The 13,660-nt window shown below is 31.4% G+C and overlaps 3 protein-coding genes across 3 annotated transcripts in view; 2 read left to right on the top strand and 1 right to left on the bottom strand.

Annotated features, from left to right (window-relative positions):
* Window positions 1-1,096: 1,096 nt before the first annotated feature.
* On the top strand, window positions 1,097-3,084 carry HELRODRAFT_162057 (hypothetical protein; the record flags this gene model as incomplete). The annotated part of the gene is made up of 4 exons (XM_009024379.1): window positions 1,097-1,201; window positions 1,754-1,834; window positions 2,204-2,322; window positions 2,973-3,084. 4 exons carry the CDS (start codon window positions 1,097-1,099, stop codon window positions 3,082-3,084), a joined length of 417 nt encoding a protein of 138 aa, XP_009022627.1.
* A 339-nt stretch (window positions 3,085-3,423) lies between these two features.
* On the top strand, window positions 3,424-5,212 carry HELRODRAFT_162056 (hypothetical protein; the record flags this gene model as incomplete). Its single annotated transcript, XM_009024378.1, has 5 exons — window positions 3,424-3,724; window positions 4,022-4,057; window positions 4,321-4,434; window positions 4,801-4,827; window positions 5,121-5,212. 5 exons carry the CDS (start codon window positions 3,424-3,426, stop codon window positions 5,210-5,212), a joined length of 570 nt encoding a protein of 189 aa, XP_009022626.1.
* A 4,793-nt stretch (window positions 5,213-10,005) lies between these two features.
* HELRODRAFT_162055 (hypothetical protein) overlaps window positions 10,006-13,660 on the bottom strand; it is a gene marked incomplete at both ends in the record, with an annotated part of 5,465 nt that continues 1,810 nt past the window's right edge. Inside the window, 4 exons of the mRNA XM_009024377.1 lie at window positions 10,006-10,239; window positions 10,484-10,579; window positions 10,830-11,096; window positions 12,362-12,438. Coding sequence (XP_009022625.1) covers window positions 10,006-10,239; window positions 10,484-10,579; window positions 10,830-11,096; window positions 12,362-12,438 — 674 coding nt within the window. The remainder of the gene's footprint in view (window positions 10,240-10,483; window positions 10,580-10,829; window positions 11,097-12,361; window positions 12,439-13,660) is intronic.

The raw sequence follows: 13,660 nt of genomic DNA, 5'->3' as shown, positions 1-13,660 counted from the left end.
TAATATATTAACAATAATAGTATAATAAAAATAATATAATAAATAATAATTTTTGTGTTTTCCGTCCATCTATTCCCCAATTCATTCGTCCATCCATCATTGAGACGAATCAATTAAATGAGCTTAGTTCAACTTTTCAAACTAGCAAACAATCAATTACTGCGCTGTGTGTCTGTCACTTTACATTCACTTGTCTACAGAACGCTCTTCAAAAGCATTTTGTGTTTTTTCTTATCTTAAACCCAAATTTTTCAATGTTTTTTTGGCTACTTTATGGAAATAACAATTGCAGAGAAAATTTTTTTTACAGTGTTATCACGATATCATCATATATGTAAGCAACTATTCTATCATCTTCATAATCATGATATCATCCAGCGTTGTTTACTATCATCTTCATTATCATAATATCATCAAGCGTCTTTGCTATTTTTGTATCATTAACAACCACAACGCCATCGTCATCATCATCGTTATCATCATCATCGTCATCATCATCGTTATCATCATCGGCGTCATCATCGGCGTCATCATCGGCGTCATCATCGGCGTCATCGTCATCATGTTCAAAGAGATCCATCCACCTATTAATCATCATGATCTCTTTTTTCTTCTTCTCTCCTGGCAACTACTTCAGCAGAACGAATGACAAATGTCAGATGAAAAGAAATGAAATCAAGAAAAAGAACGAAATGAATGAATCTGTGAAAGGAATGAACAAATGAATGAATGAATATGAATGAATGAATGAACTAACGAACGAACGAATGAATGAACGAACAAACGAACGAATAAATGAATGAATGAACGACGATGGTAACGAAAATGATTATGATAATGATGAACAAATGAAGATTGGTGATGTTGACAATGAAGAAGCGATGACGTCATTGAAGATTGATTAATGATCAATTGTTTATTTTTAACAGAAAGCAAGAAAAAAAAGTTCACCGGACATCAACAGCAAGTGGTTAGTAGATGGTGATGATGATGATGGTGGTGATGATAATGATGATGAGGATGATGGTGATGATGATGGTGACGATGATGGTGAAGACGACGATTGCGAAAAGGGTTATAATGATTACGATAACAAATGGTCATCATCGTCATCACCACGGCTATCAACATCGCCAACTATCCAGAGAAAGATATGGAAGGTGTCAAGCAGAAATTATTGACAGTTTTGTTTGACCAACAGGTTAATTGCATTTTGTTGTTGGGCTGGGGTTTATTACGTATACAGTTTAATCGTTACCTATATGAATAGTTTTGTTAGAGTAATGTTATACAAATGAACTCTATTATATAATATACAGATTACAGTTAAGAATCATACGGTCATTATAAACTTAATTGTTAAAATACTACATAACCGAAAACATAAACAAACTCATAAACAAACACATAAACAATCACATAAACAAATACATGAACAAATAAACAAACGCATAAACAAACGTATGAACAAACACATAAACAAACAAAAACAATCACATAAACAATAACTTAAACAATCACGTAAACAATTACAAAAACAATCACATAAACAAACACATAGACAAACACATAGACAAACACATGAACATATACGTACATGTAAACACATATAAACATAAACAAACACATAAACAATCACATAAACAAACACATAAACAAACGTATATGAACATATAAAACGCAGAAACAAACACATAAACAAACAAACACATGAACAAATCCGTGTAAACACATGTGAACAAATGAAACGCAGAAACTTTTGGACACGAACGTGGAGGAGATAATGAGATCCATAGAGGGAATTTTGACGCTGCAATTGAAATATGAAAATTTGGTTAGCAGCCTGAAAATTGAAAAAAAATGTGTGCGACTTTTTATTGTTGAGACCTGTGGAAAAATAATTAAAAATAATTAAAAATAATTAAATAACTAAAAATAATTACGAAAGAATGATATTTAATTTTTAACATAAAAATAATTGTGTCTGAAAGTTTTATAATTAATATATTATTATTATTGTTATTATTGTTTGTATTATTGCTTCTATTGACAGGCTCAACTTTTATAGCTTCAGGCTTTGCCGTCATAATCGCCATTACTTTCACAGCATCAAATTGTAAAAACATCATATAACACCCAGCACCGCTTTCTTACTATCAAATGATTACATCCATCACATGACATCCAACCAACCACGCAACAGAGTTTTGAGATCCTCATAATGAAGTGCAAGGACCTGCCCAAGAGAACAGGGTACCTCGCTGATAAGTCAGGCTCCATGCCAAAACCATATCTGAAGATGAGTTTCTTGCCAAGATCGTTGTAAGGGTTTCTACTATTTTTTTTTTATTCAATAATGGTGTTTTTGTCATCATTTTGTTATCACATCACATTTTTATTTGTTTTTCTTGATGAGTTTACACAAAATCTTACTTATCGAAAGGTTGAAAGTTTTGTTTTATAAACTCGAAGCCCACCCAGCTTGCTTTTGTATCATCATTTCGCATGAACTTTGTCATTTCCTTTTCTTCAATATTTAGTTTATTTTTCATTTATTTTTTTATTTTTAAAATTATTTCATGTTAAATTACAAAATGACTTTTTCCTTTTAAGTATTTACGTTTAACTTTGCATCTTACGCTTAAATGTCAAATATAACTTTAGCTGTGACAAACACATCACAGACACTTTTAACCACATCGCTTACACACACCACACACATCTTTCACACACGCACATCCACCTCTCTCTCTCTCACACACACACATACACACACGCACACATTTCACATATACAATAAAATCTCTCTTAACACAAACACACCTTACAAACACATACAGATGCACAAACCTCCTTAAGACGCAAACACACACACATACTCTTCAAACACTCATACAAACGTATTTCACACACACACACAAACAAACATTTCACTCACGCACACAAACTCTCGCACACAAACACACATACAGAGGCCGACATTCGTGCAGAACGCGGGCTCTGCCTGGCACATGTTCACCTGAATGGAATCAAAAATTCACCCTAGATGGAATCACTGAAGAAGAGGCAATTAACATATTATAATTACCATCATTAGCATATTATAATTGTTATATCATTAACTTATTATCATCATTCTATCTCTATCTCAGAGTCGTCATCACATTATTAACATATTATCACCATGTCATTTTATCATATTATCGTCACATATCCTTATTATTGTATGTGTTTCCGACTGCTGATGACTTTGACGACTACGATGTAGAATTTCATAAAGTTTGATTATTTTAACTATGATTTTTTGTTGGCGAAATGAGACTCACTTCACATTAATTAATCACATCAAGTGCAATTATAAACATCAAATTTAATAACAGTAAAAGGAATAATGATTATGTTCTTCCTCGCCAGTTCTCCTCAATGACCTTGCAGATGAGCGTGTGGGACGACGGAGGATTGGATCCGGATGTCTTCTACGGTGAAGTGCTGGTGGTCTGCCAGGATGCTGACGTCACAGGAGAGGTCACCTTGACCTTGTCACTTCAGGAACATGATCCTACCAGTGGTCCCATGCCGACACCCTCGCCAAAATATTTGCTGGTGAAAAGTCGTAGAAGGAATAACAACAGCGCTGGAACTGGAAGCAGTAGTGGCGCGGCTGTTGCGACTGGTGACGCAGCTACAGCCACTTCAAGTAAAGACAGCGAGAATGTTTTGCACGGTATGTTGCTCCATCGTTTAATGAAAAGTTTTCTAACTTTGACAGTTATAACTTTATAAAATTTTGTGATAGATCTTAAGTGGAAACGATTATTTTTTTATTGCACTGCTTAGAAATATCAATTGCACACACACATCGTATTTGGGTGCGCCCGAATCAACGCTTCATACACAGTGCATTATGCAAGTAGAGATTTCTTCACATTTGGGCCTTGCAACTGTCACACGAGACCGGATCAAATGACTTTAACTTTCGCCTTTTTAATAATATGGTTAACTATGTTTGCGTAATTTGCAGGCAAGAAGCTGGAGGAATCAAGTTCTGCTGAAAAGGGTATGAGTTTAATAAATGCCTATAATTTTTTTATAATAATTTTATTTTAGGTAGTTAATAGTTTTTTATTATTTATTTTATTATTAATTAATCAATTAATTCATTTATTTATTCATTTTATTACGTTTTTTAACGTACGGACATTGAAAGGATATATTAAAGCCATTTATAATAGCGGATAACATTTCAACTTTTAATAAACTTTCATAGTCATTAGAAATTTCTTGCTCAAAGTCATTTCTATATTTTAATTTTTCCACCAGAAGTTCCGCCTGCAGCTTCAACGAGCAAGATAGGAAAGATAACAAGGAGGGTGTCCGAGTTTGCTTCAAAGATGAGGCTGGACATCTCTTCAGCTAACACTGGACAGTTGCATCGTTCGTTCTTCCTTTAACGATTTATTATCTCTCAAATTTTGTAAAATGTGTTCATAGAATTACGAACCATAACAAATATAATACCTCTACTGATAACAATCATATTATTTTTTATGTTTTTCAAAATAATATTTAAAAATTATTTGATTTTTAGACTTGTAAACAAATTGTTTAAAGTATTTTATTGACTTTTTGTCAGAATATTGTTGAACGATAGAAACGAAGTATTTCGAATGTCTATGACTATAATAAAACATGAAATATTTTATATTCTTAATTTTATAAAAAAAAATATTGAATTTATTTTAAAAATTATATTTTGAATTGCCAATTATTTTACAAACTGGTTACACTCAACCTCACCAGGCAAATCTCCGAACGTAAAAAGAAAAAGTACGTAGTTCTTAACCATTATAACAACGAGGATGATTGTTATAACGAAGCTTCCTATTAAAATTTTAGAATTGTCATCCTTATTACCATTTTAAAAAATTGTCCAACAAAAACACACGGTAAGCAAAACAAGAGCATGCAACTAAAAAGTGCGTTCAGACGCTCTTCTCTCTCTCTCTCTCTCTCTTTCTCTTTCTCTCTTTCTCACACACACACGCACACTGTCTCTCTCACACTTACACACTCAGAGACAAACACACACAACACACAAACGCACGCACACACACACGCAGGCATCTTCAAGATGATGACCAGGAGACGAATGAGCCTGCCTCCTGAGACCAACAAAGCGAGAAGCAGCAGCGTGCCGGGCAGATCAAAATAATAATAATAATAAAAATAATAATAATAATAATAGCAACAATAACAACGACAACAACAATAATAATAATGATTATAATAACAATAATATAAATGACAATAAGATGATAATAATATGATAATAACCATTATAATAACAATAAAAATAATAATGATAATAATAATTTTACCATAATAACTACTGCTACTACTACTGCCACCACTAGTACTGTTGTTAGTAACGCGACTACTGCTACTGCTATTATTATTACTATTTTTTTTTATTTGGCTTACCTTATAATTGGTTTCTCTAACTATTTATTGGAAAACTAACAGTTATTCATCATATACTATTTGATTGACTCTCATGTTTAAAACATTTTTTTGGTCTAGTTAAACGTAATAAACACATTATTAGTTGCGTAATAACTATAATGAACACACACGTGTGGATCATACACACCACACAGACAGATAGGCATACACACACGCCTACACACACACAACACACATACACACAAATACTCACACACACAAATACACACGCGTATATATATATATATATATATATATATATATATATATTGTTTGTCAAGAATATTATTGTTATAAATATACATATTTTTGTTACGATAATAACAATGCTTTTGTGTAGTCAGTTGTGTTGTTACTACCATTATCGTTATTATGAATTTATTAAAAACTTGTGAATTCTTGAATAATTTTGTTAAATAGATATAAAATATATTTTCACCATTAAATATTTATTGTAGAATATATATATATATATATATATATATATATATATACTTTTATTTATATATATATATTTATTTATTTATATATATATTTATATATATATATATATATTTATTTATTTATATATATATATATTTATATTTATATATATATAATATATATATATATACACATATGTATATATATATATATATATATATGTACACAAACACAGACACGCGCGCACAAACACACACACACATCTATCTATTTATATGGAGTATATTAATAAAATGTTGTGATATTGTGGTTGTACATCTTCATCATTACGTATTATGTATTAGTTTTGTTGTGTATTTATTACAATGTAAACTACAAATGATTGTTAATAAATGAAATTTATTGAAAACAATTAAACTGTTTTTTTAAATATTATTAGAGGGTTAAGCAAAACATTTTAAATTAAATCATCCATTTATTACAGGGCTTTTATTGAGTAAATAAACTTAATAGCAATCGCAAATTACTGAAATAAGTTGAAATTTCATTAGATGTGTAATATATTTTTCAATCAGTATTAATTTTCTTATAAGAGGAAATGTTTTGTTATAAGATAGTTGAAAGGGGTTAAGAGGACAAAATCGTTAACGTTTTTAAAACATAAAAAAATTCATGCTACTTCGCTATTACTTATATACTGTGATATAAGAATTAAATTGATAAAAACCCCAAAGATAATTATTATCATTGCAGCATTCGGCATCAGGCCATATGTTTATAATATAATTGTAAAATCTTTTTCTGTGTTGTTCACTCTTTGATCTGGAAGAAAAAATGAACAAATGAATAAAATAAATGGGTAGATGAGTGAATGAATAGATGAATGAACGAACAGATAATCTAATCAATCAGAAGCAGTAGAGGTAGTGGCAGCAGCTGTAGTAGCGGTAGCAGTAGCAACAGCAGTAGTGATATTAATGGTAGTAGTAGTGGCAGTATGGCAGTAGTATTTTCTTGTATTGCATAAAGTGTATGTTGACCGGTTGGTTGGTTGGTTGGTTGGTTGGCATGACAACGTGTACTGTACATACACACGTCTTGTGAAAAGGGATTGTCTTATGTTTTTACTTGCGCAGGAGTTAAGCTAATAAAATTTTAAGTTCATAATACCAAAAATAAGCTACTGAAAGTTAGTTGGCTGGATGAAGTTGAAATTTAAAACAATCTGCCTTATTTCATTTTAAATTTTAAAGAATAAAGATGAATAACAAAAAAAAGGTAAACTTTGTTGTTTTGTTTCGATAATAATTTAATTAATTAATTAAATGCTACATTGTGGCTAGTACATCTCGCGAGAGAAATTGATTTAATTTAAAAAGCAGCTTAGTTAAGCTACATGTTTTGATATAATAATATTCGGTGGAAGGCTTTAAAAGCATTTTAATATTATTACCTTAACGTTTTCTCTGAGGTTGTATCATCATGTTTTTTATACTTTGAAAAAGCATTAATAAACTAACTTAACCTATCAACATACTTACTGGCAGAGAGAGAGAAAAAAAAAAAGAAAATCTTCAAATGTTGACAGAAAAATAGCTGTTTGGTTCGGTTCGACAAATCAGTGATGAGTCTCAAATGGTAGAAATCATTTCTGAGGTAGAGTTGTTTTTTACGTTCGCCAACTCATTTATCAATACACATACATACATCCGCATACACATACCATACGTACATTACACACAGTCAAACACAACATTACACACAAACACAACATTACAACACAATCAAACACATCATTACAACACAATCAAACACAAACACAACATTACACACAACAACACATACATACAAATATGCATGCATAACATTCATTTGTTCAGTTTTATTGTCATGTTTGTTTTCTACTTTCTACTTTTCTTCTCTACTGGACTGACGTCAAGAGTGAGTTGAGTTTAATTGAAAGTAGGTAAGTTAGGGCCTAAGATGAGTTAATTGATCATAAGTAGGTGAGATTTGAGTTGAGCTAATTTTTATTATAGGTAAGCTAGGGTTTAAGCGTAATTTATAGTAGGTAGGTGACTTCTATTCTTGCTACTTCTCATTTATTGATTGTTATGTGTTAGTTTTTGTTTCACATCATCATCACACACTAACAAAACAATCGAACACACAGCAAACACAACATTACACACAGCAAACATTACACACAGCAAACACAACATTACACACAATCAAACACAACATTACAACACAATCAAACACAACATTACAACACAATCAAACACAACACTACACACAATCAAACACATTACACACAACATTACACACAATTATTTAATTCTTCGTTTTCATCATACATTTTAATGTTAATAACACTTTAAAAATTATATTTCTCCAAAAAAAACACTCCAATTTTTCCTGCCCTATCTGATCCGCGAGAGATGATGCTGTTGCAAAAGTCAGATCAGACAGTGAACACAACACAACCAATCCTCTGCCGTTCGGAAGATGGTGCTGCACGAGTCAGTGCGGGCTGCCTCACAAATGTTAGAATTGTTAATTAATTTATTTTTTTCATTTTCATTATTGAATCCAGAAATTATTTTTTATTTGTTATATTAAATTCAGAAATATTTTTTCTAGCAGGTCTAATGGTCTCATAGCCATCGCCAAATGCTGATCGGTGTGCAATGGAGGAGGCTGGATGGCAGTGGAGAAGATTTCTGAGGTTGGTTGAGATGCACTCACACACACACACTTGCACAGACACACACACACACACACAGACACACACACACAACAACACACACACAGAGGCGTAGTCAGGGTATTTTGCGCCCGGGACAAATATAAAATTAACTCCCCTCCTCTTCATGTTTAATCACATTTTTTATTACATTAAGGCAAAACTTTACACTAGTGCCTCAACGCAATCAAAATTTGAGATGACAAGTAAAAGTGAGAGGAGGTTAAAGCGTAATTATGTCTAAAAGTGAGACTGTTAATTATTAGAATTATAAAAATATTTATGATTTAAAGTGAAATAGTATGTATTTTTGCAAGAATTTTAAAACATAATTTACCACGCAGGCATTAATGTATGCATCCATGAATTGAGACACGTAGGCACTGAAATCATGGATTTATATCCATGACTGAAATTAATTGACAAATTTGAATAAAAGCGTTTTCGTAGTAAATTTTTATTTTATCATATGCTTCCACGATGTTTAAAATTTTTAGAAAGTGTCAAAATTTGAATTTAAATTTTTGAATTTTATTACATAATCGAATAAGCCAATCAATTTTGAAAAGTTATGTCCTAACATTAAACTTTTGAAATAAAAAAATCTTTATTCTCTTTACATATTTATGCAAAACAGTAATTTTCATGTGGATCCTTGAAAAAAAATATTTAAATTATTTAGCGCTATTAATATAAATTCACTTTTACACCTATTTACGTCGTATTCAATACCCCCTTCTTACATCACTGTCGCGAATTTTGCTTGCGTTGAGGCGCTGATGCTAATGTAAAGTTTTGCCGAAAAAAAGATGATAACGATTTAAACTGAGTGGTAAACGGGCAAAACCTTAGGATGGCACTGGGAAATTCCATAAAATAGTAAACAAAGAGTTAAAAATAAATCCAGCTTAATTTGCGCAATTTAGCTCCTCCCCCTTTTTAATATTTATGTTTATTAGATTACAAGACGAGAACAAGAAAATATCTTTTTTCAATCATTTTCATTTATTAATTTTTAATTAATTTTCAATAATAGATATTTTAAAAATTTTAATTTGCTTTTCATTTCAAAATAATTGTCAATAATAAATATTTTAAAAACGGCTTGTGTTAATTATTTTAAAAAGAAAATGCTGATTTATTTTATTAATAAAATAAATTATGATCAATCAAATTAATTTTTATAGCGCCCTTTCCGTAATGTATGATGTTTCACTTAATTTTTATAGCGCCCTTTTCATGAATGTATGATGTTTCACTTTTAAATAACAACGCGTATGTTTCTGCCATTTTTTCTTCTGTTTTTTCTGTCATTTTTTCGTCTGGTTTTTCTGTCATTTTTTCGACATTTTGAATTTATCTGTAGTCATGAACTTTCCGGCCGTTAATAGTTTGTCATCAATGGAACTGACAAACGCCATAAATTCGAAACAAAAAGCAGTGGACTGGGCGATGCAACACGGATTGCTGTCGTCTGGAATGACATGCGTTTGTGGGAAAGTTATGCGTTTGTACAATTCCAAAAAAGCAGCAGATGAACAGATATGGCGTTGTACAAACCATACGGCCTGCAGCAGAACAAAATCCATTAGAAATGGTAGTTTTTATGAAAAATGTAAGCTACCAATGAGCACATGTATCATGGTTATTATTTTTTATTCTTAAATTATGTTTTATAAATATTAAATTTTAGAATGAAAAACAATAATAATTTTGTTCATTCAGTTGACATATTATTGGAGCATGGAGGACATCAGTAAGGCAGCGACAGCTTGGTTGCTACAAATAGATAAAAATAACACGTTGCCTGACTGGTTCAACCTCCATCGCCAACTCTGTACCGATTGGGTATGAGACAACCCATAAATAATTGGTGGACCTAGTCGAATTGTCCATATTGATGAGAGTCTGGTGTCCAGTAACAAAAGGACAAGGAATGGAAGGGCCAGGCCATTTCGGCAGCGTTGGGTTTTTGGCAGCATAAATAATGTTTCCAAAGAAGCCTTCTTAGAAGAGGTGGCTCAACGTGATGCGGCCACTTTGCTGCCCATAGCACAACGGCATGTTTTGCCTGGTAATGATTTTAACATTTTCTATTAACCTTTCCTATATTAACATTTTATCTAATTCTCATTCAAGCACGACAATATGGTCTGACAAGTGGGCCGCTTATGCGAACATTCCCAGAGTTACGGGACTGGCACACGACACTGTCAATCATCGATATGGCTTTGTTGCTCCAAATGGAGTGCGTACTAATGCCATTGAGAATCTTTAGAAGTGTGCCAAAGATAAATTTAAACGGATGCATGGTACCTGCGATGGTCACGTCTCTTCGTATCTCGTTGAGTTTAAGTGGCAGCGCGGTATCAAAGACCGTGATGTGTGGTTTCAAAAAGCTCTTGAGCTCATCCGTACATATTACCTTGTTTAAACATTTAAATAAAATTTAATTGTTACTTTTTTTATTGCGATTTAAATTGTAATTTGTATTTTCCATTTATTACGATAAAATAAAATCATTAACTTCTAAAAAAAAAAGTGTTTTGGCTTGCACTCGTTAATTATAAAATTTTTAAATAACATCTTAAAAAGGACAATAAAATTAACTGCTTTAAATATCATTTATTATTTTACAAGACAAGAAAAATTAAAAGTTGCGCATTTAAACATTTGTTACATCAACAAATACAACGGTTATTAAAAATGAACATGAATATTAAAAAGGGGTGGAGCTAAGTGGCGCAAATTAAGCTGGATTTATTTTTAACTCTGTTTACTATTTTATGGAATTTCCCAGTGCCATCCTAAGGTTTTGCCTGGTAAACGTTGTAATGATGTAAAAAGTTTTTTAAATAAACGTTTACCGGTTGGCATGCCGAACGTTTCTTCAAAAAATAAGACATTGATTGTAATGAAATAAATCGTGGGAATAATTTTATTTTAAATTAAAAAGCTCTGGCAGTAATAATAATATAATAATATAGTAGCAGCAGTAACGACAGTAGTAGTAACAGTAATTACTATTAATGTTAACAGTAATAGTAGTGGTGGTAGTTGTATTTTAGTAGTACGAACAGTAATTTTAATTAATACATAAAAAATGAAATGTTTATTTAGTTTTTAGCTCGATGGCTGGATTGCTGAACATGTACAACTTTAAAAAAAAATAGGATGGGCCTTTTTTGCTATGTGTTATAACGCGCTGATAAATTTACTATAGTAAATGTAGTAGTAGCAGTAGTAGTAGCTGCAGCAGCTGCTTTATTAATAGTAGTAGCAGTTAAAAAGTAACAAAAGCAGCAGCAGTAGTGGCAGGATTGTTGGCGGTGATGATATTAATTTCGATACGACACAACTCGGTTTTACATTTATGACGTGAATCAAATGAAATTTCGGCATAACTTGGCACGCATTCATGATATAACTTACTTTCATTTGCATCATGAATTAAAAAAATATTTTTTGCAGGAGTGTCCTTCGAATTACGGACATGTCTTAAAAGATTGTGACTAGATGGCTGTAGAGAAAATTTCTGCGGTAAAGTTTTTAATTTACAACATATACACATACATACACACATACATATACACATACACACACACATACATACATACACACAGCGTTCGTGCATTACTACAATAAACACAATACATTCATTTGTTTTGTGTTGTCATTTTTGTCTTCTACCTTCTTAAAACTTTTCCTCTCTACTGGACTGACGACGCCATGAGTTTGAGTGTAGTTGAATATAGGTAAGTTAGGGCCTAAGATGAGTTAATTGATCATTAGTAGGTGAGATTTGAGATGAGTTAATTGTTATCATAGGTAGGCTAAGGCATAAGAGTTAATTTATTGTAGGTAGGTAGGTGACTTCTATTCTTTATAATTTTCACTTACTGATTGTTGTGTGTTTTTGTTTCACATCACTATTACACACAGCAAACACTAAGCACAGCAAACATTACACACAGCAAACATTACACACACCAAACATTACACACACCATGCATTACAATACATTACACAGAGTCAAACATTACAATGCATTACTCACAGTCAGAGTACATTACCCTCAATATTATTTTACAATTGGTAATTAATAAAATTTTGAATAATATTTTTCCTAACACCACGACATGCCGGAGATGATGTTGTTTCACGAATGATCCTTTGCCGTTCGGAAGATGATGGTGTCGCGTGCCGAGTCAGTCAGATGTATGTCTCAAACGATGGAATTGTTAGATTTTTTTTTCTTTGCAGTATTAATTTCAAAATTGTTTTTTTATTTATGCTGGTTGTTATACATGAACGAATTGGCATGTTTCCAGGACATTTTGGATGCAGCTCAGATGGTGGTCGGTGCAATGAACTGCAGTAACTACGATTTTCAAAATAAGGTTTAGTTTTAGTTGTTTTTTTTGTTTAATCATCCATTCATTCTTTTCACTCAATCCTTTTAATTGTTTTTCCATCTTTTTAGTTTTTCGTTTTTTCGTTAGGGCTCCCATTTACTTTCCGCAAAAAAAAGGACAATTTTTACAAAAAATCTAAATTCAGTAAATACTAATAACAATGGAAATTTCTTTTATTCAACTTCAAAATTTAAAACCAGATTCAGATATATGTATATATGTGTGTGTGTATATATATATATATATATATATATATATATATATATATATATATATATATATATATATATATGTCTGTGTAATTCGGCAGTAGGTTCTCTTTTATACATATTTTGTTGAAATCGATCACTGTTATTAAATTATTTCTTTTCTTTTTTAGATTTTCCAACTTTAGAATTAGTTTTTGATGTTCGTATTCGTAATCTAGGTTTGAAATTTCAAACTTACTTTGTTTAGATATCTATATAACTACGGAAAAATTAGTTATAAAATTAACCTCGAAAATGATGTAATATCATCGAAACGTCGGGAAATAAAATTGTTAAAAATGACTTTAGGAAACTTAATACACGAC

This window comes from Helobdella robusta (genome assembly GCF_000326865.2).
Source record: "Helobdella robusta unplaced genomic scaffold HELROscaffold_4, whole genome shotgun sequence".
NCBI lineage: Eukaryota > Metazoa > Annelida > Clitellata > Rhynchobdellida > Glossiphoniidae > Helobdella > Helobdella robusta.
Note: the sequence above shows the minus strand (reverse complement) of the source record. Positions and strands in the feature narration are given on the sequence as shown.